This window comes from Dermochelys coriacea, chromosome 11 (genome assembly GCF_009764565.3).
Source record: "Dermochelys coriacea isolate rDerCor1 chromosome 11, rDerCor1.pri.v4, whole genome shotgun sequence".
NCBI lineage: Eukaryota > Metazoa > Chordata > Testudines > Dermochelyidae > Dermochelys > Dermochelys coriacea.
The window spans coordinates 16019067-16045917 of record NC_050078.2 but is presented as its reverse complement, the minus strand read 5'-3'; the positions used below and the strand labels follow the sequence as shown (position 1 = coordinate 16045917).

The 26851-nt window shown below is 39.1% G+C and overlaps 1 protein-coding gene across 2 annotated transcripts in view; it reads left to right on the top strand.

Annotated features, from left to right (window-relative positions):
* The window catches only part of DPP10 (dipeptidyl peptidase like 10), a 436765-nt gene that overhangs the window by 323024 nt on the left and 86890 nt on the right, over positions 1 to 26851 (top strand). For both annotated transcript variants that reach the window (XM_043505016.1, XM_038422353.2), the window contains exons 6-7: positions 17025 to 17077; positions 17181 to 17262. In XM_043505016.1, the coding sequence (XP_043360951.1) occupies positions 17025 to 17077; positions 17181 to 17262 (135 nt within the window). The remainder of the gene's footprint in view (positions 1 to 17024; positions 17078 to 17180; positions 17263 to 26851) is intronic.

Sequence of the window (26851 nt, the reverse complement as noted above, 5' to 3'; positions counted from 1 at the left end):
TATAAGGTGGATAGAAAGCTGGCTAGATCATTGGGCTCAATGGGTAGTGAGCAATGGCTCAATGTCTAGTAGGCAGCCGGTATCTGCAGAAGTTTTTAAGGCCCAGCTTGACAAAGCCCTGGCTGGGATGATTTTGTTGGGGTTGGTCCTGCTTTGAGCAGGGGGTTGGACTAGATGACCTCCTGAGGTCTCTTCCAACCCTAATCTTCTATGATTTTATGATTCTATGATTTGAGTGAGAAACAATGTAAGCACTTTGGTTGTATAAATTACACACAAAATCACAGATGTGATGTATAGTTCATAGCTGAAGGCTCCATAAATGTATCTGCTTTTGTTTTTGGATAGATAAGTAAACAGGGGTTAAAAAATCCTACTAAGGTAAAAGGAAAAAGAAAGCTTAAACCATTGTAGATGCATGGTTAGACATTTCACTCTGGTTTACTGTAGTGCTAAATGTTATCACTGAAGTGTGCTTAACCTTGAAAGTGCTACTAAAAGATGTCAGTGAATATATCCTATAAAGTATCTTGTATATAGTCCCTGAAGATAATGAAATAGAAGAGGCCAAGAACTATTGTCCTATCATGTTTATCAACCATGTATTAAATGTTTGACTCTGCCTTAGCTTAAATCAGTGACTTTCTCACAAATGATTATGGGCTTATAGCAGAAGATCAACAAATCTGCAATAAGATGTCATAAGGTTTTGAGAGTCAACTTGTAATCCATGTGGTTTTCTGGAGTGAGTGACTTAAATCGATTATACCAAAGTCTGTGACTTAGTGTAGCATAACTGGTTAATGGAAGTCCTTAACCTACATAAGAAAACTGTTGTACTTATTAAACCAGTAAATGTCCAAGACTATGAATACCTACACTGTATGTTTTACACCCAGATGATTAGAAATTACTTTTTCAAGTATAATCCTCAAAATAGATTTATTCTCCCATAAATGCAAATCAACCCATTCAGCAGAGCAAGCTTGGCATACAGCTCTTGGGAAGAGGCCTAATACAACACTGATTAGTTATTTTAAACATTCATAGCTTAAAACCTATACTGCATACTCCAACATGAAGTGACAGGCCTGGAAATCACCAAAAGATTCAGCCAATACACTGGCATGATGTGCCACCTCGAGTTTAGATGCACCTAAAAGAACTGCAGTATAGTACTTGAAGCCAATACCACTTGATGGAAACAGGAAAACTAGTGAGTGGACAGATGGGGAACTCTATAAATACATCAACAAAATTTTAAAATGTTGAAAGACAAGGGAACAATGGTCTAATAAGTACAAAATGAAACTAATTATCAGGAAAGCCATATTAATAGAGGCAACACCATCTGCACTATCAGTTGTGCTGAAATGCCTAACTAATGTAGATGCATAACAAAATAAAGACAGTTCTGTTTTGCTGGAACTCATATTCTCAAAACTGGAATCACCTTTGTCTACTTTGAGAAGGCAATAGATGCAGAAGATGAATGGCAGTGTTGCTGATGCCCTTTAAAAATGTCTTAGAAAAAGCACCGTCTTGGAAAAAGCAAACTGCATTGGATTTTATTACCTCTGTTCAGGCTACAGGAGCCACTGCTAAGTTACTTGGGGGCAAAGGAAGGGACTGAACCACCAGAGCAGCAGTAGGTGAAAGAATTACGCTTCAGAGACCCCTGGAATGGCATGCTCACCAACAGCCCTCACTATCCCGATATTAGTGCACCTACTTGCAGTTAGGCAGCATTGTCTGTCAAATAATGCCTGCCTCCTGGATGAAAGCACTAATGAGACAAAAGCTGGTCCGCCAAGCGGAAGTGTTGAATATAGGAGTCCCGGGAGAACAGTGGTTAGCAGCTGCTGTGCTGCAGATAGACTGCAGAATCTTTTTTAAAACTTCTATACAAAGGATTGAAATACCTTGAAGTCAATTGCCAAGTCGAGACCTCCATGTTAGAGTGTCCTAGAGAAATGTTTTAAGCACTGCTTGGTAAATTGCCCTTGTTGCTCATTATGCTTTAAGCTGAGCTTCACTCTCATGTTCCAAGGGCCATCTACAATGTAACATACCTAAGAACTCATCATTTTATATGGAATTGAAAAGATCAAATGCACAGATGTTTGAGGTCACTTTGTTAAAGCAATATGTAGACATACAGCTTTTTGTCCAGTTTCTGTGTTCTTTTAAACTAGGAACAAATCTTCTCCATGTTTTGTACATTAAAGATTGTTAGCTTGGGTAGTGGGCAATAAATGAATACTTCAGTAAAGGTGCTCAGCCACCAGCATGCATTTAATCTTTTTAATTCTATTTATTGTTGCAAATATAGCACCAGATTAGATGTTTCCTAGAGAGTTGAGTTTGGTGTGAAGTATTCATTACTTTGTTACAACGCTTTTGAGGTCAACATGAAGTAGTCCCTTGTACTCAATGCATAAATCTTTTATCATGACCTTTTAATCACTCATCATGAAGAAGTCTTTTCTTTTGTACAAAAGGCTACTTCACATTGCCCTCATCAAAGGAGCTAAAATAACATAAAGCAGACACAATGGTGACTGCTAATGAAATATGTTACAATAGAAGAAAATTAATGTAGGTAGACCCAATGGACTAGGACAAGCAACAAGGACTATTAATGGGAAGTGCTAATGTAGGGAACTGGCTGTTAGTTCAATTGTTATAGACTGCATAGAAGAGGAGGTATTTTAGCTCCATTTTATAGTGGGATAGAAGGAAAATAATTTGATTCAGTTAACTGGAGCAGTGGCGCCAGCGAATCAAGTCCTAATAGAAGAGCGTAGAGGACTTCTAAATCACAAAGCTAAGGAGTTGAATGGGGCATTAGCAAGAAGGAAATTTAACACTAAGATCTAAATCTATCTCCAGTTAGACTGGTGTACCTTATTCCTATGGGCTCAAGTCTCTTCTCACACTGGTGTAAAACAGGTATAATTCCAGTGAAAACAATAGAATTTGCATTGTTATAAAAACAATGGAAGTCAGAGCAGAATCTGACCATAACTATACATGTAAGACCTTTTGACGGTATAAATCAAAGTTGGGATTCTAGAGGGCACAGTGAAATAGGTGTACATTCTAAGCCGGTGGGTGGGTGCGCCATAACAATATGACTGATGAGATAGGAAGGGAGAACCTCTTGGCTTTCAGAAGTGGTAGGGAAAGCTGTACACAGAATTTGAACTTCACACCAGGCAGAGCTTTAGTGACAGGCAGGCAATGAAACACTCAACAACCAAGGCAGAATAACAGGTTCTGAGACAAAGTAACCCCATAGAGGTCCACACAAGTAATTCAGAACCACTGTGAAGTCTCATGCAGAATACACATATGTTTTCACAGTGCTCACCAGCATACACACTTCCTGCTGCACCCCATAGGGCGGCTATGGGCATCTTAGTGGCCTCGGAGGGCACGACAACGGATTCCATTTGTGCCTGGCTGGTATATGGAAGGTTCAAGGTGAGGAGAATATTTTGTGTCCCACCCATTATATTGCATGGTGGCTGGGCAAAATCTATCCCTGTACGTCTGTAAAGTACTCTCCTTTGGGATCTGTATGAATAATGATAATTTCTTGCTCATAAAGAATGTTTTCTAGATCATTAATGAATTGCTTCAGTATTATTTTTTTTAATGTAAATAACTTACCAAAAGTGAGAGGATGGGTAGATTTGTGAGGAGTGGAGATAAATATAGGTCTAAAATAGGAATACGCTATGCCTCTATTTAGGTGACACCATGGGTCCAGCATCATTAAGTGCCCTCAGCATGTTAGGGATTTGCCAGAAAACTTTGCACTTTCCCTTCTGAAGGAACTGAATTGGTACCAAGGAAGAAAAAATTACACTAAACAACCACATAAAGACCATCTAATGCACCTGCTCTTCCCCCCTCCCTCCAAACAGAACTCCACACAGAGAAATTAGCAGCACCAATATCAAATAACGCAACCAACATCCATTGCCTTATTGCGGAAGCTCAGGTATTTAAATACTGGAGCTTCCAGTCAGATTCCTGGGGCAAATTGTTCTCCTGTTCTGCTTGCTCCTTTTATTCTCCATGAAGGCAGGACCTGAACCTGTGTGTTTCATGCAGCTTTCCTTCATAGGTCACAGCAGCTCTTTTCTGTGCATGTGTTTTTCAGTTACCACACTCATATGTCTCAAGCTCCTTATTCCTCTCTACTCCCCCTTCCCCCCACTTCTCATTTCTTCTTCCCCTTTGAGGTTATTTCCCTTTCTCTCAGGTGTGCTATTCTTTGATTCTATTGATTTTTCTCCTCTTTCATTCACAGCCTTTATTAAACTCTGTTCAGCTTCTTCTATATTTACTTTTTTCTTCTGTACTCTCATCTAGCTTTCCCTTCTTGGTATATGTAGCTCTGGCTCCTTCTCTCCCTTCCTCTGTGTTGCTTACCACGACATGTCTTCTGGTTCAAATCTTTTCTTCCACTCACCTTGTTTCCTTTCTTCCTCTGTCCATCATATCTTTCAGTCCCCATGGCACATGCTTCTTGCTGCTGCTCCATTCTTCAGCTCTCCTGAGTCTCTTCTTCTCCTCCCCATGTATTTTATAAACAGATATGAAAAGAGCAACTGATATTTCCTAATTTACTGTTCCGACTGATGCCTGTATGAGCCGTATCAGCTGGAGGAGAAGATATGAAATTGAGACCAGTGCCTTTTTTCCCCAAATTGTTTCATCACATATCCTGATTTCCTTTTCTATATGATCATTTTAGAGCAGCTGCAACTCAGTTCTATGCTGCAAAAACCAGGTGTTTTATTCCATATGCAGTGCACATATTAGTATATATAGCCTGGAAGAAAAAGTATTTCTAATTTAATCTGAGACTCTCACATTCTTTACACACTGGGAAAAAATGTTTTGCCTTGGTAGGCTAATGCATACTTATAATACTGTATAAAGCAGTGTGCTCACTCAAACCGGTGCAACATTCTCTCTGCCCTCACACAACCTCCTTTACAGAAATCCTAGAAAGTATACAGCTTGCAAAGCCTGGGATCCACATTGCCCCATACACTGAGAAGGAGACTGGGCCTTGGTTCCAATTTCCATCTGTACTAACAGAGAGAACAGGCTGCACGTAGCTCAGGAGAAGGCTGAACCACCATAAAATGCCCTAGGGGAGAATTGTGGCTTAGAAAACCCCAATCCCTCCTTTAGCTCCTTCAAGGACAATTTTCAGAGTAGCAGCTGCGTTAGTCTGTATTCGCAAAAAGAAAAGGAGTACTTGTGGCACCTTAGAGACTAACAAATTTATTTGAGCATAAGCTTTCGTGAACTACAGCTCAATGCATCCGATGAAGTGAGCTGAGCTCACGAAAGCTTATGCTCAAATAAATTTGTTAGTCTCTAAGGTGCCACAAGTACTCCTTTTCTTTTTTCAAGGACAATATGGCTGTGCGTTGCAACCACGTTGGGCCAGTAACTCCAAAGCTGAGATTTGACTCAAGTAATATAAATCTCAAGGAATTAAAGATGTGCCCAAACTACTTCTTCCCTAAAGGATGCCTCCATGGAGTGGAACCCAACTAGATCCATTTTGGGGTAGGGGGAAGAGGGAGCATCATTTAAAGTATTGGTATCAAGTATCTCCTAAGCCACAACCTGCACATACGGCTGCAGCTTCAGTGAGTGAGTAACCTCCTAAATTGAAGGTTTTCATCTAAAATGGAGATAAATTCATGGTTTTGTCATGAGAGCTGAATTCACAGTTTTTCTTATTTTCCTCTTCTTCTATTCCAAATCAGAGTCTGGCTCTTATACATGCATAGTATATTGAGGAGTGGGATGCTGTACAAGAGAAGAAAACAATCTGTATACAATAAAATATATTTTAAACATAAGTCAATTTTTAAAGTATATTTAAAATATATAGCTAGAATGTGATGCTACAGTATAAAGTATTATATCTCATAGACAGGAAGGTGTTATGTGGAATTAGGTGGGGCCTGATTTTGACCTTGCATCCGTTTTACACCAGTGTAACATTGATTTCAGTGGAGTCATACTGGATTTATAATGGTGTAAGGTGAGTGAGATCAGAATCAGTTCCATATTTTATTTGTATTAAGTCATCAAATAAGACTCAAAAAGAAACATATTTGACATAATAGTGTAACTAATAGAATTTCAAATGGCAGCAATGTATTAGGCTTTCAACAGTAGTAATGTGAAAATTCTATTTTGAATAATTCACTCATCTTAAATTGTTATGTATTCAAAAATGATTGAGCTGCATCTCCACATTTTGAATGGTCTATCTTAGTTTTTAAATTAGCAGTAAACATCAAGTTTTCACAGCTATTCTCAACTGTAGTTTGTATCACATTATACTGCTGGTGAGTTGAGCTGAGTTTAATTGATTGTGAATTAATTAACACTCTACAGTAGATGTCTTTTTCTTGAGGTAATTAATCTTAGTGAAAAATGATACATAGAGCAGTTGAGGCTCCAGCAGATTTTCTAGATGTGCCTTTTTGTTTAGGCTTACTTGACAGCCTTTTTTCTTGTAGATGAATTAGGTGTCTAGAAATGACTCTCTCTTATATTTATTTTGGCTTGGCAGCATATAGTTGTTATGGCTGGCAATATTTCATACCTAAAAGTGTTAATACTATCCGTAAATTATGACCAATGATATACAATGGTTGTTATCAATCATGACAAGTAATTTATCTTGATTGAATCAAATAAATATGATGCTTTGCAAAGTTATGACCTTGTCATTTAACTTCAGTGCTGCAAACACATCAAACCAGTTTGCATTAACTCTTCATAAGTGCATATAGAGTTTTAAGAAATAAGATACTGCATCAGTAAAGGCCACAATTGCTAGATAGATTAGATAGGCAGATATCAATACTATTCTATTCTATATAGATCTGTATACTGCGCTCATCACTGTAGTAACTGAAGGTCGTCTTGTAGTGAATTAACCATGTGACTACATATCTGTCACGTGTTCTTTGCTCTCTCATTCTCTCCCAAATGGGACAAGCATCTGCGGTGGAGTGTCTTGTTTTAGTAGAGTTTTTTGACAACAATCTTCGTCCCCAAGCTTTAGGTGGTCTTTTAGGTCTCCTGAGCTCAAACTAGGGAGCTTGAAGATAAGAACTGATTCAAAATTCTGTGGGAAGCCAATATAGAAAGCAAAAGTGAAGGACCGATTTGCTAGGCTCATGGTAGCCTGTGTTGATGAGTCAATGTGCTGCAGCATTTTGTAATAGCTGAAGGTTTCTAAGTATTGAAGGTTTCATGCCAATGTACATTGTATTTACTGTAGTCCAACTCAGAAGTGATGAAGGCATGAATAAATAAGGCCAGGTCAGGATGGGACAGTGTCAGTGAGGAATCCAAGAGTATTCCTAAATTATGGACCAAATTGGCCAACTGTGGATGTGTACTTTCGACCAAGATTTCACCATGGCTGCATACTGTTCAAAATATTTCCTCTGATAATCTGCATCACCTTTGTGTTGCTCAGATTCAGTTGTAGCCAGCTGTTCTCCATCCATGAGCTGAACTACTCCAAGCATTGTGCCACCTTGGTGGGTAGTTATGTGGTCATATGTGATGAAGAATAAGCATATTGTTGGCACTTGAGTCCATGTCATCTTACCTGTTCACCTACCAATTGTATATGGACATAGAAAAGGACCAGAAAGAGAACTGAACCTTGTGGGACTCCAGAAGTAAGAAGTGTAGTGGTGGAGGTGCAGTTTCTTATAACTGCTCATTAAATGGGTCCCTCCAGGAAGGACTCAAACCATTTGAATGCATTACTCTGGACACCTGCTGTCCCTCTCAGGTGAAAAAGCAGTATCTCATGTTCAACAATGTTGAATGCTGAATGCCTGAATCTAGGTTTTACCAGGTCTAGAATGCCAAATCCTCTAATTAAAGCTAGCTTCTCTATGAGCTTGCTCAGGAATGGCAAGTTTGACACTGGGCAGTAGTTTGCTAGAAATAATGTATCCATGGTGGGTTTCTTCGGTGCTGGCCAGACTAGTGTTTGAAAGAGGAAGGGAAGATTCCTTCTCTAAATGGTGTTTTGGGCGTTTCACTGTGGAGTGGCACCAATTATTCATATCTCTCTTTCACCTGCCAAGAAAGGCATGGGTCAGAGTCACAATTCTTGTGTCAAAACTCCTTTAGTTTGTCAAGAACTTCTTTATTGAATCCTGGGAATGCAGGTGGCCTGTTGGTTGGTGGGCATAGGTAGAGTGGACCCAAGCCATCCTGAATACGTATGATTTTTTTTCAGCGAAATAGGATGATAATTCTATTGGCAAAATCTGGTAATTTTTCTTGTCAGTTTCAGGAGATCAAAATAAATATGATGAGACTCAAAACTGAGCAGGAATAATGGTGTTCAATGAGAAAAATGTCAAACCCCTCTTTAAAAAAAATGATATGGTGGAGTCTTTGCCTCTTTGGTCCTTGGGGGCCGGATCCAGCATTTACTGCTGTCATTGGAAAGATTCCCAATGGTTTCAATGGGCCTTAGAGAAGGCCATGATCAACAGAACCTGATTGTGTGTCACTAACTGTGGCAGTTGTATTATTTAGAGAAGCCCCATTGTCCTCAATGTGACTGTTCATGAAAGCAAGGGCTACTCATATGAATAAGATTTACAAGTCTGGATCCAAATTCCTGCTGAATAACACTTTCATTTGTTAACAAAATACAATTGTTTTCTGCTGATCATGGCTTTGATCCTGCAAACCGTGTTGTTATCATTGAAGCCTGTGGGTGCTTAAATTTAAGCCCATGCTTAAGTGCTTTGTTGGATTGGGGTCCAAGCCCCAGTTCAACAAAGTACTTAAGCATGTTCCTCACTTGGAATACTTAGTAGAGCCCAATTGAAATCAGTGGGGCTACTCGGGTGGTTAAAGTTAGGCATGTGCTCAAGTACCTATCTGAATCATGGCCCATAATTTTCATAGATATACAAAGTTGAGCCTTTATTGATTTAGTGTCTTGTCTCTTAAAGCTCTTCATCCACATCCCAAGAATTTATCCATATTGTTTTAATATGCCTGCAGCTCTGAAGTTAAAATGGCAAAGCTCACTTTTCACATGACATTGTATTCTGTGCACACAAATAACTCATTATAGGATCATAGTAAACTCCAACATTGGCACTGCTAAATTCAGTGTTTTTAAAACTTCTTTAATATCAGCTCCTGTGCTGAAGAGTGCCACAGAGTTAGGTTTGGCAAGCAAATGGTACAGGTTTAAAATGGAGGAGGAATTTTAATACAACGTTAAGAAAAGGTGATTTTTAACTTCAGTACAGATATTGATTACATTACTAATTTATTTAGTAGATAGATTGCAAAATGGAATAGGGATTCATCTATGACCTGAATCCTTGCCTTGGGCAATAGACATGCTGCTACTAATTTCAGCTTATTAACTACATCACAAGTTTTACTAATGGAGAAGCCACACATCTTTTAACACAAAGGAAAGAACCGGATATATCATTTTTATTGCCTTCTGGAAGTTCTGTCTCGGCACATTAGGTACTGATTCCATTTTCTTTGCACTGTAATCTTTGCAAAGACACATATCCTTAAGTTAATGCAAAGTAAATAAGAAATGGAAGTTTGTTATATGAATGTCGATTTTTTTTTTTTTTGGAGCAGAAGGGTGGGGAGAAATTGCTGTTTGGAATCTTGACTCTGTAAAGCAAGGACCAGTTTCATGCCAGGTTAACTCAGCTTCCTGAAATAGAGAGACAAGGAATGAATCTGTCCTCAAGTGGGTTTGGTATCTGCAGTTCATCTCCCAAGTGAGTGAACAAGATGAATGTTTTTTAATACGTGAATTAGGTGTCTAGAAATCTCTCTCTCTTACATTTATTTTGGACCTCAGCATGTTGCACAAACTGCTCTCATTTGCATTGGTGCAAATTTGGAGTAATTTAAACTGGAATCCCACCTGTGTAAATATAACAAAAGTGAAAGCAGACTGTGGCCTTCTGGGTGTAAAACATTTAACATACATAATGAACCTTGTAAAATGTTCCTACTTTAGAGGAATGATAAATATCTACTTTTTTCCCTTGTTTTTCACCCAAAGGGAAACAAAGTTATGTCACAATTACCATCTGCTGTGCCACTTCATCTTGATCTGATTGCATCATAAGTGTGATATACTTAATAATTCCAGCATACGTTTGACAGTATTTCCTTCATGCCAGTCTCATGCCTGTCTTTTATTTTACTCCTTTTCTATTCTCTCTAACCTGTTATTGTGTTTGTGTGTATTATTTGTAGTTTATTGCTTATGCTGGAGACTTCTATTTTATTCCAATTGCCTTTTCTCCCAGAGTCAAAACATGAAACATTTTTTTCCTTTGTCTAATAAAAGTAAAGTACTTAGAACGTTGTGATGTTTTATTCTGGATTAGATGACAGTATTACTGGGTGAGGCTCCATGACCTGTGTTATGCATGCAGGAGACCAGATTAGATGATTATAATGAACACTTTGCTCTGAAAATCTTTTAAATTGCACATAAGTCAATGATCAGAAAAGTTTTTGAAATTTTAATTGTAACCAAAAATTGAAAACGAAGTCACTCTATTATCACTGCTTCTACAAGCACATCAACAGCTGCAACCAACGTTCCTATATATGACAATAACCAAATCAATATGATAACAGCACAGTCTTCTTACTTCCGTACTGTGTAGATCTTTCAGTGGTGAGTGTTCATGGATGAATGAAGAAGTGAATATATTTTAAGGTAGCTTTTTTTAGCTTTTTTGTTATTTTTCCTTTTTACAGTGTTTTCATTCCCTTTATTCCTTAATTTCTATTCATTTTACAGTATGTGCTGAAGTAATGATGACTGTAAAAAACAAACCTCTTTTAGTTTTAGATTATTTTTCTTATATGAGCTGAGCTCAGGAAAATTTAGTTCTCTCAGCTGAACAGTCTAACAACCAAATTTTATGACTCTGCAACAATAGCATCAGTCATTTGCATTCTGTTGGGGAGGAGGACAGTGTTATTTTCAGATTTGTGTTTTTATTATTGGGACGACATGCAGATTTTACGGAAATAAATGCTTTCTTTAACTAAAGAAAATTAACTATTCTCTTTAAGGCAGAAATTATCTGGCTAGCCTCCTAGAATTTACCTTAGTGTGACCGGAGTGTAATATTACCTGTAAAAGATCTAATAACCCATTGACTTATAATAAAGATCTTCATAGCTTGGTGCATTTTTACTTGGGAAACTGCTTCTCTCTCCATGCCATAGGGTCTATGTGGAGATAAGTGGCAGTGGTCATGCTGGCATATGCTGCTGGTTTAATTTTGTAATGCTATTTGCATTGCAATTTTAATTAACAGGAAGAGCACTAAGAGGCCCAGAATAGGCATTCTTCTTGTTGTTTGGTTAAATCCACATAAAATAAACAAAAATCAATAGTGGGGATACTGCATATCAGACATCTATCTCATTTAGTTGGAAGAGGAAGCTAAACTTTGATATGACTGGAGGAAATACTTGAGAGCACATGAGGCAATGCTGATTTTAATGTATTTATTTATATAGAACCAGATTCTGCCATTCTTAGTCATTTCAAGTGCTATCATGCCTTACAAGTATTCTAATTTAAATCAAATGGGAAAATTCACTGTGTGTGATAAAACTCAGGTGGAGTAAGAGTTAGAGAATCTAACTCAAAGTGCATATACACACTTTGTATAAGTGTTTGGGTAGGGAAACAATTAAAATATAGCACAGCCCACTTAAACCATTGAAAAACTCCAAGCTAACAAAGGGATGTCATTAGGCTTCTTAAAGTAAATAAGGCCTTAGTAATGTAATCAGGGTATGCTGTAGAGAATAAAGTTAGAATACACAGTTAAAGGGTATTTGGATTCCCCAAAAATCTAGAGTGCCTAATTTTGTGATGCTCTGAGTTTTGTCAATTCCCATTGATTTCCATGAGAGCTGAGGACACTTATCACCTTACAGCTGGTGTTGTTAGTTGGGTTCTCTTAGCTGTATTTTGCCCAAAAACTCCAGTGTTGAGAAAAGTTCTAAATAACTCCTTTCAACTGAATATTTCCTGGGGTACATTACAGAATTAATGGAGCCATGAAACTCCACTTACATTCTGTTAGACCATGCATTGAGCTCCATGACAATATTTCATTTTTAGGAACCCCGGCAAGACTAAGATGTACCTTGTTACACACAGAAAATAAAAGAAAATTGCTAAAAAGTAGGACAATATGTTGATTGAAGGTTCAGATCATAATTGATAAGTTTTTTTTATTGTTGACTGTTTGCTGAATAATAGATTGTTATTCTAATGTGTTTTGACTGGAGCTGTTTGTCTTCAAGCTGCTTTTTCTTTTCGATCTTTTGTAATATTAGTTTTTTTAGGTTGATTTCTCATACATAAATGCAGAGGAATTTTCCCCCCTTTGTTGAATGCCCTCAGATGAAAGCCTGTGTTCACTTTACAAATTGATGGAAGACTCTGAAGGGCTGTTTTTGAGAAGAAATATGTAATATTCAGTAGCTGTTACATGTAGAATCCACAGCTGTTACTCAGTGCATAGTGGTGGGAGAAAAAATAAACAAAATATTCAGAGGGGGCATATGCTATCTATTTTATCTAAAAGTCCATTTTCAGAGTTTCTAAATCAACATTGCCAGCTGATGGGGGGAACATTTTCTAACATATCACAGCAGATATGTCCAATGTTATTTATTTGCCATAGACCAGTGAGCCTTGGCAAGCATACATCCCAGGGGACATGTACAGTTCATGTTCCCACTGTAATATCCTCATAGGGCCCTCTCTGTAATTTGGTTGAAATATGCAGGCCACTGTCCTTTCTTCACTTTCCCTCAGCGAATAAACTGATATAAGATAAAGACTTGAGCATAATGGTGCAGAGATGATCCGACTGTATTTAACTTTTTAAAACACAAGAAATAAGGTTGCATTGTCCCTCCCTCTTTGATCCATCTGCAAGAGGCTCTCCCTGCTTTCCCATTCATCCATTGCCTTCCTTATACATAGAAGGACAGTCTTCTCTCTGTTCTCACTATGTTCTTCCCTCCTTTTCCTCAGTATGCTCTTCTTTCATCAGATACTAGTGAACTTTGCTTCTGTGAAGTCCGTTAGAATTACTGCTAAGGTAACTCAGGTGACATGTTTGAAAGGTTAATCATGATGTAGTCTTTGAGCATGCTTTGTAGCCACCACCATAATTACTAGAAGGCAGGGACTATAAGAAATGTTTGGGGATGCAGAGGTGAAAGAGAAAATCAGATAATTTAGCATTAAATCTACAAAGGGGATGAAACAACATTCACAAAGAAAGCTATACAGGGTCAGGTTTCAGAGTAGCAGCCGTGTTAGTCTGTATTTGCAAAAAGAAAAGGAGTACTTGTAGCACCTTAGAGACTAACAAATTTATTTGAGCATAAGCTTTCGTGAGCTACAACTCACTTCTGTAGCTCACGAAAGCTTATGCTCAAATAAATTTGTTAGTCTCTAAAGTGCCACAAGAACTCCTTTTCTTTATACAGGGTCAGATTCTCTGGTCTGTCTGACCTGAGCTTAATGCAAGACTGGTGAGAGGGGACAAGAATAGAGTTAAACTATCACTTCACCCCGCAGGTCCTGGGCCTGTCTGTTTGCCAATCCAGTCTCCAGCATAAATAAAGCCTGCCTCAGAGCTTCTCTGATTTATGCTAGCTGCTCTTGATTCCAAAAGGGAATACAGATGTCCCAGCCATGCCCCCTTTTTCCTGACTACTCCCCATGTGCTAGGAGTCAAAAGAAGAGTGGCCTAGGAGCCACTGCATCATCTCTATACAACCAGAAGATTCCCTAACATCAGTGAAATCTTAAAGGGGCTGGTTAAGCCAGCATTAGGCCTCCACAACAGTACAAAGCAGTTGGAGCCTGTCTGAGGATATAACTCATATTATAGCAATGAGAGTTTAAAGAGTGAAATCACTTTGCACCTCCAAATATTTTGATTCTAGACAGTGATTTTTTTAGTGTGTCTGGCTATTACAACTAGTATGAACAACCAGTCATCCTATTTGTTATTTATGAATAGTGCTTCTTTTTTTAAAAAAATTAAACAAGCATGAAAGATTCAACCAAAATGACAAGATTCCTTTGTAAATAACCTTTTGTAAGTCACTTTCTTCCAACTGTAGGAATTATTTTGGAGACACCGATACTTTCAACACAAAGCTCATACGTATTTAGATCAAAATTTTTAAGTAACAAAAAGTAGAGGGAATTAAATGGAATATAAAATACCCTTCACTTTGTATGTAATAATAGTTTGTGTTAAACCTATCTAAATAACTTTGTAGTTCTACATCTCTTCCTAAAACATACTCCACTTAACACTTTATTTGGTACTTATTGTGAAAACATACATAAATGTCTTAAATGAAATAAAGAATATTTGATATAAAGGTTACATAATTAAAATATTTTAAGTTCCATTCAATTATTTTAAAGAGTGGATAGCCTACTCACACCATACATGTTTTTCAGTATCCTCTTGCCTATCTTTTGTTTAGTTTTCATGGAAACAGCCCTTGTTCATTACAAGTTCATCAACTCTTATTCCATATTCTTCTCCTGGTGCTATAGACTCTCCAGACACCAAAACTGATAGGTTGATTGTTTTCTATGGGACTACTCATAGAGTCAGGGTGTTTGTCCTGGGAAGGTGTGTCAGGAAAGGTGACTGAACTAGGACCTAAAATGGCAGCAGTTCCATTTCCAACCAGATATCCTTAGTAATGAAGAATGTGGGGAAAATACAAAATAGTTTGTAAATCTGCTGAACAATTGCTTCCAAATTGAACGTTATTAAAATTTTCCTTGAGGCATCCGCTTATATTTACTTATAATGTAAATAGCATCCACAGGCCCAATAAGGTAAAAAGGGAAGGCTGGCATTGTAAAGGATTTGAGGTTCTTATTGGATAGAACAATCTTTCTGGATTTTAATATTTCACTAATGCTTGATAAATACTCTAAACAGTTATGTGTTGATGTGTGTGGTCAGGGAAGGGGCTTAATTTTGTAGTTTCCTTGGGGGAAGGAAAGGACCCTTATATTTAATTTGTTTATTATTTGAGTGGAGACAGGAACCTGCAAGGAATTGTAACTTCCCTAAGAGGAATGGTGTCTCTATGGATCCTTTAATTAATTCTCTGTTGGAATTCAAAGGATACCCGGAAAAAACAAAATGTGAAAATATGGTTGTCACAATGAGAGCAATCTCTCTGTTAACCCAGCTAGGGTAATGCCTTTGGGGTATTTGAGTACTTCATAAGACATTGCATTTTTAATCATATTCCTATTTTATTTTTAAAATCAGTATCTTATGAGGTATCCCACTCTCCCCAAAACAACATCCCAGTTGTTTTAGCACATTATTCTTTGAGGGAGGCTTCATAGCAATATCCACATTTCCAGGTGTCCCTTTCTCCCATGTTCCCTTTGGATTATCGTTATTGTTTTATTATGATTAGATTTAGCTATTATATAGCACTTCTCATCTGTAGATCTCCAAGCACCTCACAAAGGTGGGTAGATATCATTATTCCTATTTCACAGAGTGGGAGAGTGAGTCACAGAAAAATCAAGCCACTTTCTTCAATATCTGAGTTGAAATTCCACTGCCCACTGCAGCTTTAGGTCTGGTGGTCCTATTTTAGCCTTGCACAGTGCAGAGATGACAGTTCCAGAAAGTTTAAACCAGTATTGTTATTTCACACCTTTCAAGTGTTAATTGTGAAGAAGGAGTAGTTCATGACTATTTTTCCTATTATGTTTTTCTGTTAATTTTATTACAATAGAAATCTAAGTTGTTCATTCATTGTCAACTGCATGCAAATATCTCAGTGGTATAGAGAACATAAAGGTTCTAAACCATCTTCTTGAGATTGATTTAATTTGTTTATCTAGTTACGTAAATGTAGTGCTTCTTTTTTTCAACTAGAAAAAACCTCTTGTGTTTTATTGTCATTGTCTATCTGAGGGTTTATTTTTATGATGAGGACTGACAAAATAAGTGTAACAGATTTTAGTTGACTAATACATAGTAACATGATATAACCCTCAAATACATTTCAGTGTGGCTAGGTAGAGTTTTACCAACCTATTTTCTTATTTTGCAGTAGATGTTTTATAGCATCTTTGCATTCTGATTGTTCAGATAAAAACCCTTTGCTTTACACATTATGTAACACTATCTCTCTCTCCCCATAATCTTCCTGTATGTCTTCCTAATTTTCAACCCTCCAATACTCTTTGTAGCAAAACACAACACTTCTGTCTTTAGGAGTTAGTTAATTTAGCCTAAATTAATACTTTTGTAGGCATATTATTCTGTACTGTCTGTTCTCCTTGCTATTATATCGTTCCCAATTAAATATTCTGTTTGTAACCATCCATGATGGGCTAGTCAGGCGGCTGTCATTTGACATATATCTATGTCCACTAAAAGTTACAGAACTGACAGGGGAGGTCGAGACTTAGGCTTTGGTTTTGATTATAAATTGGTGTATATTTTCAAGAGAAAAAATATTTTCTTCCTAGTAATTTTATTGTTTTCTCAAACAAGGGAATTATTTTGCAGTACGGGAAAGTTTGCCTGATTTTTTTGCATGAACATTTTGCATGGGTTTAGTGATTGATGAAATTAACTAACCATACTGTACATTTACAACAGTGGGGTACACCCCAAACACTGTTTGTCCTTCATACTGCATTCAAACCATATTTCAGACCTATTAATTATAATTAATACTGACATAAAATTTAATTTAGGTAACAAGGAAACAAATGTATGGACATATTGGAAGACTATAAATATTGGCAATATAATATGTTCTTCACACTTAGTACTGAATGAGAGCTATAAATACTGGATCTATCTTTCTTGTTACAGGTTTTTCATTATTCTTATACGGCTTCATATGTGGTTTATAACATACATACAAGGTAAGTCATTTTGTTTTTTCAATACAATATGATTAAGTTTCAATGTTTAAAAAAATGTGGTGGTATTAATGAGTTCAAGTAAAAATGTTTACATTTTTTCAAGGGAAGTTTGGGAGTTAAACCCTCCAGAAGTAGAGGATTCAGTTTTACAGTATGCAGCATGGGGTGTAGAAGGAGAGCAACTGGTAAGAAGAGTCATTTAAAATGCTATGTTAAAAATTGTATTGTAATATATTGTGCTAACACTCCACCCCAGACAGATTACTGACCAAAAAGGGAAGTTTCTGTTATTGTAGATTTATTCAGACTCGGGATTATAAAACCTGCAAGGTCCAGTCTTGTTGTTGCTTTTGGCCCTGATTCATAAATTCATGTTTTTAAGTCTGTTCCTATTCAGCCAAACACTTAAGTACATACATATGGATGGACTTAAGCATGTGTTTTAAAGTTAAAGTAATTTGCTTAATTACCAGTAATTTGTTGAATCATAGTCTTTTGCCAGGACTAGGTAATCCTATGAGAGGACTAGGGTTGCAGATGAAAAAAATTTTCAGGTGCAAAATCTGTGAAAATCTTAGGTAAAATGCAACACATTTGAGGCCCAGAGTGGATCTGACAAACAAAATGAAAATGCATTTGTTTCAGTTTCTGTGTGAAATTATTATAAAGGTCAGTTAAAATCCATAATAACAACAATACTTTGCACTTCGATATTGCCTTTCATCCAATAATCTTAACATGTTTTACAAGTAAGTATTAAGTTTTACTAAATCCCGCAAAGTAAGCAAAGAAGAAAAAACTTAATCTGAGAAGCAGCATTAATGCTAATCTATATTTTGGCATCTCTTATGTGAGTGGGTGCATAGAAGAGGAAGATTTAAGGAGAATAAGGAAAACTCAACGCTCAGAATGAAGAAATCACACAGTCCTAGTCTCAATGAGCTAATAGTCTCATTACTGCCTTTAAGCATGAGCCTGCAGCCCCTTCATGCACGGAACTTCAGTGAGAATTCTGCATGCAGATTGGTTATAAATTGGCCACTTGGAGAGGATAACCTGTTGCTTGTGTCATTAATCAATATGGTGGGAACGGAGACTATGCCTCTGGTTGGGATCCATCGCATTAAGCACATGGGGGTAGGAAGCCAGAAGTAATTACTTTAATCTGGAACATGCTTGGCATTCTTTAATAATTAACCACACTAATGTATCAATAACCAGTACATAGTGACAAGATTGACGATAACAAATACATAAGTTATTTATTAAGCACTGCACCATGTACATGCTTGACAGGGAGGTAACGTGTTTAAAACTTAGTAGGAATTTAAGTGTGTCATATTATTTTTTAACTGCAGTTCATAGGAAGATTTCCAGCGCTGCACTGTGCAGTAGATTAATGTGTTAGAGCATAAACAAAAAAACTGTAGGTGATGATTGCTGCTAAATCTACATTATGTGTTCCTAAAATACATCAAAAAGAGTGACACATTTAAAAATTAAAAGTTAGAAAAGTTACAGCATGGAATATAGTTTGCTTAGGTTGTCACATTATTTTATACAGCCTAGGACAAGAGCTCAGAGGAACAGTTATTATTTGAGTCATGACATTTTTGTGGTAAAATTGAAAAAAAGTTTGCAAACAGTTTGGGAGAGCAAACTTTTACTTAATCAATTAATGTACTTTAATATCATATAGCTGTTCATTTGGAAAATTGTCTTGGAGCTCACTGTTTCAAAATGCTATTGTTATCTCTATTAACAATGAAGACACCAATCCAAATGCCCTTAGTTTTATGTGTCATGGGGTGTAGGAGAATCTGAGGGGGTTTTTGAGTCTGAATTCAAATTCAAATTTTGAAAAGGATCTCTTGATTTATAACCTGTTTTTTATAGCACCCAGCACCACAGTGATAAGTGCTTCCCAGATAAAATAGATCAACATAAAAATATACCGAATTAACTTCATGGAAGCTTGTGCTCTTCTCATTTTTCTTGAGTAGTGCTCTTTTTTTGTGGGGGAAGGAGGGAGATACCCAAATCTAGTTATGATAGGAAGGCTTTATCAAAGAGGAGAGTCTTGTGATGTGCCCTAAAGGGATTCAGACACTGGACTGGTCTAATTTCTTCTGAAATTCTTTTCCTCAGCCATATCCCCTCAAACATTTTGAATCAATAGAATTGAAACCTTTGGGGTCATCCTTCAACTGGTGTTGTATTGTTATAGTTGAACTGAATGGAACTCCATGGAAGTCATGGGAGCTGACTCTGCTCAGATATCCCCAGTGACATGGGGCCAGATTTTAAAAGTATTTAGGCATCTATATACGTAGATAACCCAGCAGGGAAATTTGCAAAAACTCCTAGGTGCCTCATTCCAGTGGAAGTTAGGCAGCAAGGCATTTTCAAAAATCCCATGAAGTGTCTATCTCCATCTTAAGGAGCATAAGGTCTTGTATACATGGGGCAGCAATACATATTGGTGGTGTGTGATTTCTAAAGCTCATTAATATGTTGCACATTAATTGATCCACGTAGACCCTGCAGGTGGAATTAAAAGCTCCCTAGGGGCATGTCAACATAGAATTGTTTCAAATAGTACTATGTTAAAGCACACTAGGGAACTTTTAGATCACACCAACGGGGTGTGAGGATCTCATGGGTCAGGAACCAGGTTCCCAGGCAACATTTGCATCCCAACCATCCTCAGGCATTTGCTAGTTACTGTGGGCTGAGTGGCTAATATAACCCTGGTTCCACCAGAGGCACTACCCCTGGGTGTCCTGATTGGAGGAGCACCCAGCCCCGCCAATTGGTCTAGATGTACTATTTAATCTAGACCCTGCAGGTGGAATTAAAAGCTCCCTAGGGGCATGTCAACATAGAATTGTTTCAAATAGTACTATGTTAAAGCACACTAGGGAACTTTTAGATCACACCAATGGGGTGTGAGGATCTCATGGGTCAGGAACCAGGTTCCCAGGCAACATTTGCATCCCAACCATCCTCAGGCATTTGCTAGTTACTGTGGGCTGAGTGGCTAATATAACCCTGGTTCCACCAGAGGCACTACCCCTGGGTGTCCTGATTGGAGGAGCACCCAGCCCCGCCAATTGGTCTGGATGTACTATTTAATCTAGAAGGAAGCACAGGAAGTTGTCCGTAAAACGGGATGACTTCCCAGCTGGCTGCTGCATCAAACCCTGCCTTCTCACCTGACTTCTGAGCTGTGCTATCCTGACCTGTTGTTGGCTCCTGCATCCCTGACATGTTCTTTTTTCCTGCCCTGGTCTCTGACTCATCACCCCGGCTTGACTCCCAACTCTGAATCCAGCTCTGGCCTTTGGTCAACTCCTGACTCCTGCTCTGATCGTTAAGGTTAACCATCCAAGTACCAGTTGTGATAGTATTCACAGGCCACTTTAACACCTCTGGGGTTTGCTCCATGGAGAATGATGGAACCAGCAGAGCTCCCCCTCCCCAAGGAGTGCCTGAATCACTGGAGTGGGTTGTCCATCTTCAGGCAGACAATCTAGCGATGCGGGCCCAAATGAAGCTGACAACCAGAAATCAGATGCTGTGGGAACAAGTACTTCAGCTTCCCTGAGAGAATGGTGTGCTTCAGACCCATCGCCCTCCAAACAAGGACTGTCAATTCCTGTGATAGAATGCTTCACTGGGAAACATCAGAGCTTCTCAGGGCCCCCTCCTGTTCTTATTTCACCCACAAGTTTACTCTTCCCACCAAGCCAAGATAAGCCTGGTAATTAGTCTGTTGACCAGAGAAGCATTGCACCGGGCCTTCCCCTCCCTGGATGGTGATAAGCCATTGCTAACCAAGTAGAATGCCTTCCTACAGTTGATCTCAAGCGTCTTTTATGACTTCCATCACATCCCCTTGGCCAAGAGCACCCTATGGAAACTCTGGCAGGGGCAAAGGCACAGCTGCCTCCTGTGCAGCACAATTCTATTGACTCACAACTGATACAGAGTGGAACAAGGCATTCCAGTTATAGCAGTTCTGATAGGGCTTGCGGTAGAAGGCTAAGGACGAGCTGGCCTGAGGAGAAACCCCATCGGATTGGATGCCTTTCTTTGACCTTGCAATTCAGATCAACAATCGGTTGTGTGAGCAGCAGGAGGAAAGAAGAGGGTCATTGCAGCTGCCTGGCCCGTGCCCCAGTTATCACATCCTGCACAGCACACTGAGCTGATGCAGGTAGACATGGCCCTTCAGCAACTGAACAATGACATTGCCTTAACCTATGCTTCTATGGGAGTGAGCCAGGCCACCCCATCTTCTTCTGCCCTATGGGAAACCCAACCCAAAGGGATGTGGAAAACAAGCAGGCACAGGCTAAGTAAGAGGGGCTGGCCTGGGCGTCATGACAGGGTATACTCCTGAGACCCCAGCTCCAGTCTTTGCCAAATCACACATCAGTTCTCACCACTTGACTCCATACCTTCAAGTGCTGACCTGGCTGTGCATTCCTGGACAATCCCGACAGTTTCCTATGCAATGGGCCCCCTTTGACTCATGAGCAGCTGATAACTCTATGAATGTGATGACATCACAAACCCTGGAAATCCCCTTAGAGATCATGTCTGCCCTGGACTCAGTAGAGACAATTGACAGGTCCCTCCTATCTTGTGAACCAGTGACCACAGAAACCATGCCTTTGGAGGTTACCATTCAGGGACCCAGAAACACCGCATTTACTGTGATCCTCTCCCTGCTCTTTCCCCTGAGCCTAGGCATCTCCTAGATGACCCTCCATAACCATCTCATCCACTGGTAGGAGTAAAGGGTCAGTTTTCCCTTGGAGTTCTGCTGACGGCATTGTTTGGTTCAAGCATGTGGGAGGCACATAAGTATCCTTAGGGGGACTCAGTCAGGGTCTCCTGCCAACTCCACACCCCAATTCCTTTCTAAATATGGTGACTTTGCTGATACATTTGAAAATAAAAACATTGATTCCCTGCCTCTATAACTGCCCTGTAGACTTGCAACCCAGGGGGAAGATTCAATATGGCCATTTTTATGCCATGTCAGAGTCTGAGCTGGCCATCCTATGCATATACCTCCAGGAGAACCTGGCTGAGAGATTCATTCACTAATAGACCTCACCTGCCAGGCCACCAATCCTCTTTGTAAAAATAAAATAAAAAGTGGCAGTCTCTGCATCTATGTTGACTACTGAGCCCTGAATCAGATAACAAAGAATTGATCCGCAAACCATTGGGCTGTGTGGCCTGAAAGTTAATGAAACTAGACTGGGGAGCATATAACATTGACGCATCAGAGTGGGAGATGAATGGAAGACTACCTTTACCACTATGGCCATTTTGAGTACCTTGTAATGCTATTTAGTCTAACAAATGCTCCCATCATGTTCCAACGTCTTGTCAATGATGTGTTTTGGAACATCCTGGACCTCTTTGTAGTAGTATATCTTGATGATATACTCGATGACAACACTGAGCAATATAGTGTACATGTCCAAGCCATTCTGGAGAGACTTGACCAAAAAGGCCTATATGACAAGATAGAGAAGTACACCTTCACCCATAGCTTCATAGAGTTTCTGGGGTTTATCCTGTCTTCAGAGGGTATCAAAATAAGCCCATGTAAGGTAGTAGTGATCTGTCATTGGGCAACACCCTGAAATATCCAATATCTACAGCACTTCTAGGGCTTTGCAAGCTATTTCTGTCAGTTTATTCCAAGGTTTTCTGAGCAAATCATACCCCTTACCTCTCTGCTCTGTGAGAATACCAAGTTCCTTTGGTCCCTGAGGTCCAGCATGCCTTTGAGCAACTAAAGCTCACATTCACCACCACTCCCGTGCTAGCCCACTCCTATAGCACACAAGCTTTTATTGTCAAAGCAGACACCTTCAACATAGAATTCCCAGTAGTGCTCTCCCAAATGTACAGTACTCAGGAGGTACTGCATCTGTGAGTCTTCTATTCTAGAAAGCTCATTCTTGTGGAGCAAAATTGTGAAATCTTAGTTAAAAAATCTTCTGGCAATTAAAGTCACCTTCAGGGAGTGGCACCTCTACCTTGAAAGGTGCTAATTATCCAGTTCAGGTTTACGGTGACCACAAGAACTGTTCGTTATGCAGGGACAAGGTCCTCAATCAGCAACAGCTTTTGTGGGCCCTATTCTTTTTCCCATTTTGACTATATCTCCTACTCCCTGGGATCATAGAATGACAAGGCTGATACACTGCTCCAAGAGGGAGAGTACTATGTTAACCCAGAGAGGTCTAATCAAGAGACCTCCTATATCTTTAAGCCCTAAAACTTCCTTGGCATGATGCTCTATCAGGATCTTCCCGCCCTAATCCATGCAGTCTCTACCATATGGACTCCCCCTCCCCGATGAACAGGAAACTATAAACAAGGAATCATGTGACATCCAGAATGGGCATGAAGGGATGTGTATTCATTTCCCCCAGACTCCTATGAGTTGCAGTTCTGCTACCATGCCATGATTTCCCCCTGGTGGAGCATTCCAGTCACTCCAAGACCCGGCACTTAGCATTTCAATTTCTTTTGGTAGTTCTGAATGTAAATGACAACACAGGCATATGTTGCCTCTTGAACAGTATGCACCTACAGCAAGGTGCCACACAGGAAACTCCTTGGACTCTTCCACCCCTTATAGACTCCACCTAGACTCTCGGTAGCTATTGCATTAGAGTTTAGCATGGAGTTACCTGAGTCCAGATTTTGATGGTTGTGAACCATCTCACAAAAGTGGCTTATTTTGTTCCCTGTACCTGCCTACCGTCCTCTGAGGAAACCACCTGCAAATGGGTGAACCCAGTTGTCTGCATTCATGGACTCACAGATTGCATCATCTCCAATTGTGGATCACAATTCATCTCTCATTTCTGGCATTAAGCCTTCTGAATATTAGGGGTTCACTCTGGTCGCACATCTGCCTATCACCCCAATATGAATGGCTAGATAGAGACAGTAAATCAAATACAAGAGCAGTACCTATGGTGTTACTTCAACCATCATCAGAACAACTAGTTATTTCTGTTACCCCATGCTGAGTTTGCATGTAACAACACAGAATATCTCTGTACTGGACAAAACCCTTTCTTCACAAATTTATCTCACCAATTCCATCTGGAGTTACCCATAACCTCCTCCAACCCAGAAGCCTCAAATTGTGTACAGCAGTTCTGCCAGACCCAAGAGAAGCTAAAGAATCAGCAAAAAAAAGATTACAGGTGATATGCAGACCAACAGCAGCAGAAGGGTTCCACCTTCCCTATGGGCCAGAAGATGTGGCTCTTAGTTAAACATCTCCATGCAGGTGATCCAGTTTTCAGGATGGTCTCTCTATTGGATCTGTCAATATATTAACCCTGTTACTTTTGAGCCTGCCTCAGTCCTTCAGAAAGCACCCTGTTTTGCATGTGTCACTCTTGAAGCCATATGTAAAGGACTCATTTCCTCATCAAACCCCACCAGCACCAATACACATCCAGGGTCATGTTGAGTATATTCTCCATGAGGTCCTAGATTCTAAGGTCAAGCAGAGCAAACTTTGGTACACTGTTGATTGGGAGAGCTACAAGCCTGAGGAATGCTCCCGAGAACCTGCGGAGAATGTCTTTGCCCCTGAACTGATGAAAGCCTTCCCTGTGAGACACCCTGAAAACCGTGGTCTGCTGATGACCTAAATGCTTCCTTTGAGAGGGGATGACATGAGGATCTTGAACTCAGGCCCTGGAGTCCCCAGGTAATCTTTTCATCCCAGCTGCCATCCAGCCTCTTGTCAGTAATGGGTGGGTTGAGTGACTCATGGAATCTTGGCCCCACCAGAGGCACTGTCCAAAGGTGTCCTGATTGGAGGAGTGCACGGCCCCACCAATTGGTCTGGCTGCACTATTTAAGACAGAAGGTGGCACAGAAAATAGTCTGGACAACTGGGTGAATTCCTGGCTCGCTACTACATTGGACTCTGACTCCTCGCCTGACTCCTGAGCCCTGCTGTCTTGACTTATTCCTGCTTTCCTGGTCTGTTCTTGGTTCCTGCTATGTCCCTGATCCCTGTCCCTGGTCTTCATCTCCTGATTCCTGCTCCAACCACTAGGGATGACCGCCCAAGCCCCAATCATGACACAGGGTATACACAGCCCAGTTAGTGTGCAACACCTTAGTGTGCTTTAGAAATCATACTACTGTAGTCCACAGTTCTGATCCACATAGACAAGTCTAAATCCCTTTCATAGTCTAGCCCATGGTCACTAGAGTATGCTCAGTTCTATATGAAAGGTATAACATATTTTTCTGTCATGCCTCTGTAGATTTGGACTGTTCTTCTAATTAGTCATTGGATTAGTTTCCTCAGTAGCTCCCTCGGAGGTGCATTTGGAAATAGTTTAATTTGACAGCTTTTTGCTGAAGTCCAACATATTTTATCTACTAATAAATAATATTTTATTTCTATCAAGGTTCCTTTTGTTTTGGATCCTATAGTTATTTTATGTGACTTTACTTTCTGTTTGTTCCATATTCATATATGTATGTTAGTTATATTTATTACAAGTATTTATTTTATTGATTACATTGACAAGGTCATTATTCTCATGATAGTAAGTGGTTTTGAAGAGATCAAGTTATATATTAAGAAGGGATCAGCAAAAATAAAGATGTATTTCCTTACCTATAACTATCTACACATAAACAAATAAATACATTAATATAACAGAACTAAAGAAAATGGTTTTGCTACCCAGAGTACTAAAATGATTGTTTTGTAGAAGCCTAATAGCTTTTCTGTCAGAATTTGGTGCCCTCAGCAAAATCCAGGATTATCAAATGCTATGACTGGAGATGAGCTGTTATTGTGCTTAAAGGTAATTCAGGTTATCAGTATATAGAAAAACCCATTATCTTGTGTGTAGAAAGAATAATTTGTTGCCAGTATATTAATTGTCTATTCAGCTTTGCCACTTCCAATGTTTAGAAAATATTAGAAAACTGGAAAAAATGCCCTCTCAATCATCAAGATGTAAGAGGGTCCCCAAAGCAAATAGGCCTAATATGCCTAAGATTTTACCTTTAAAACAAACAAACAAAAAGCAAAAACAAAACAACTCATCCTATTTTCATGAGCCTTTGTACCACTTTCAAAGCCTTCTGCCACTTTACTCTATGTTCAGCTGGGTTCGTCCTAGCTGTAATGCATGTAGGCTTATTTTTCCTTCCTGGCTGACAGTGATTTGCATGTATCTGCTGCCACACTATAAAACTCATAGATTTTTTCAGTTGTTCTTTATGTCACTCTATTAATGTGAGAGACTATTTATAATTTCCTTCCTCTGCAGAATGTGAGCTCTCATTGTGGTTGTTAAAGCATTTTTTTCTACACAATAAAAAGCACCATCTCAAACAAGTCTACTGAAATCATATCTCTTTTCAATTATGATCTGGTTGTAACCTGAAGCCTGTGCTTACTTTAGCCAATGAGAAGTGAGTGGGACTGCTCATACACTTAAAGTTAGACATATGCTTAATGGGTGCTGAATTGGTGCCTTAGTGCTCTAATTGTGGGAAGCTTAATTTACTTTATCAAGTAATCCAAGTTCAAAGTACAATTAACACGCAATTTGGTAAACTCAATTTTTGGAAGAGATTTGCTTATAAATTTTATTTCATCATAATTAGTACCGTGAGAGACTTGACAAACCCTCCTGGCAAAAATGCTTCTATTTTAAAAGGGGGAGAAAAAAAAACCCTATTCAA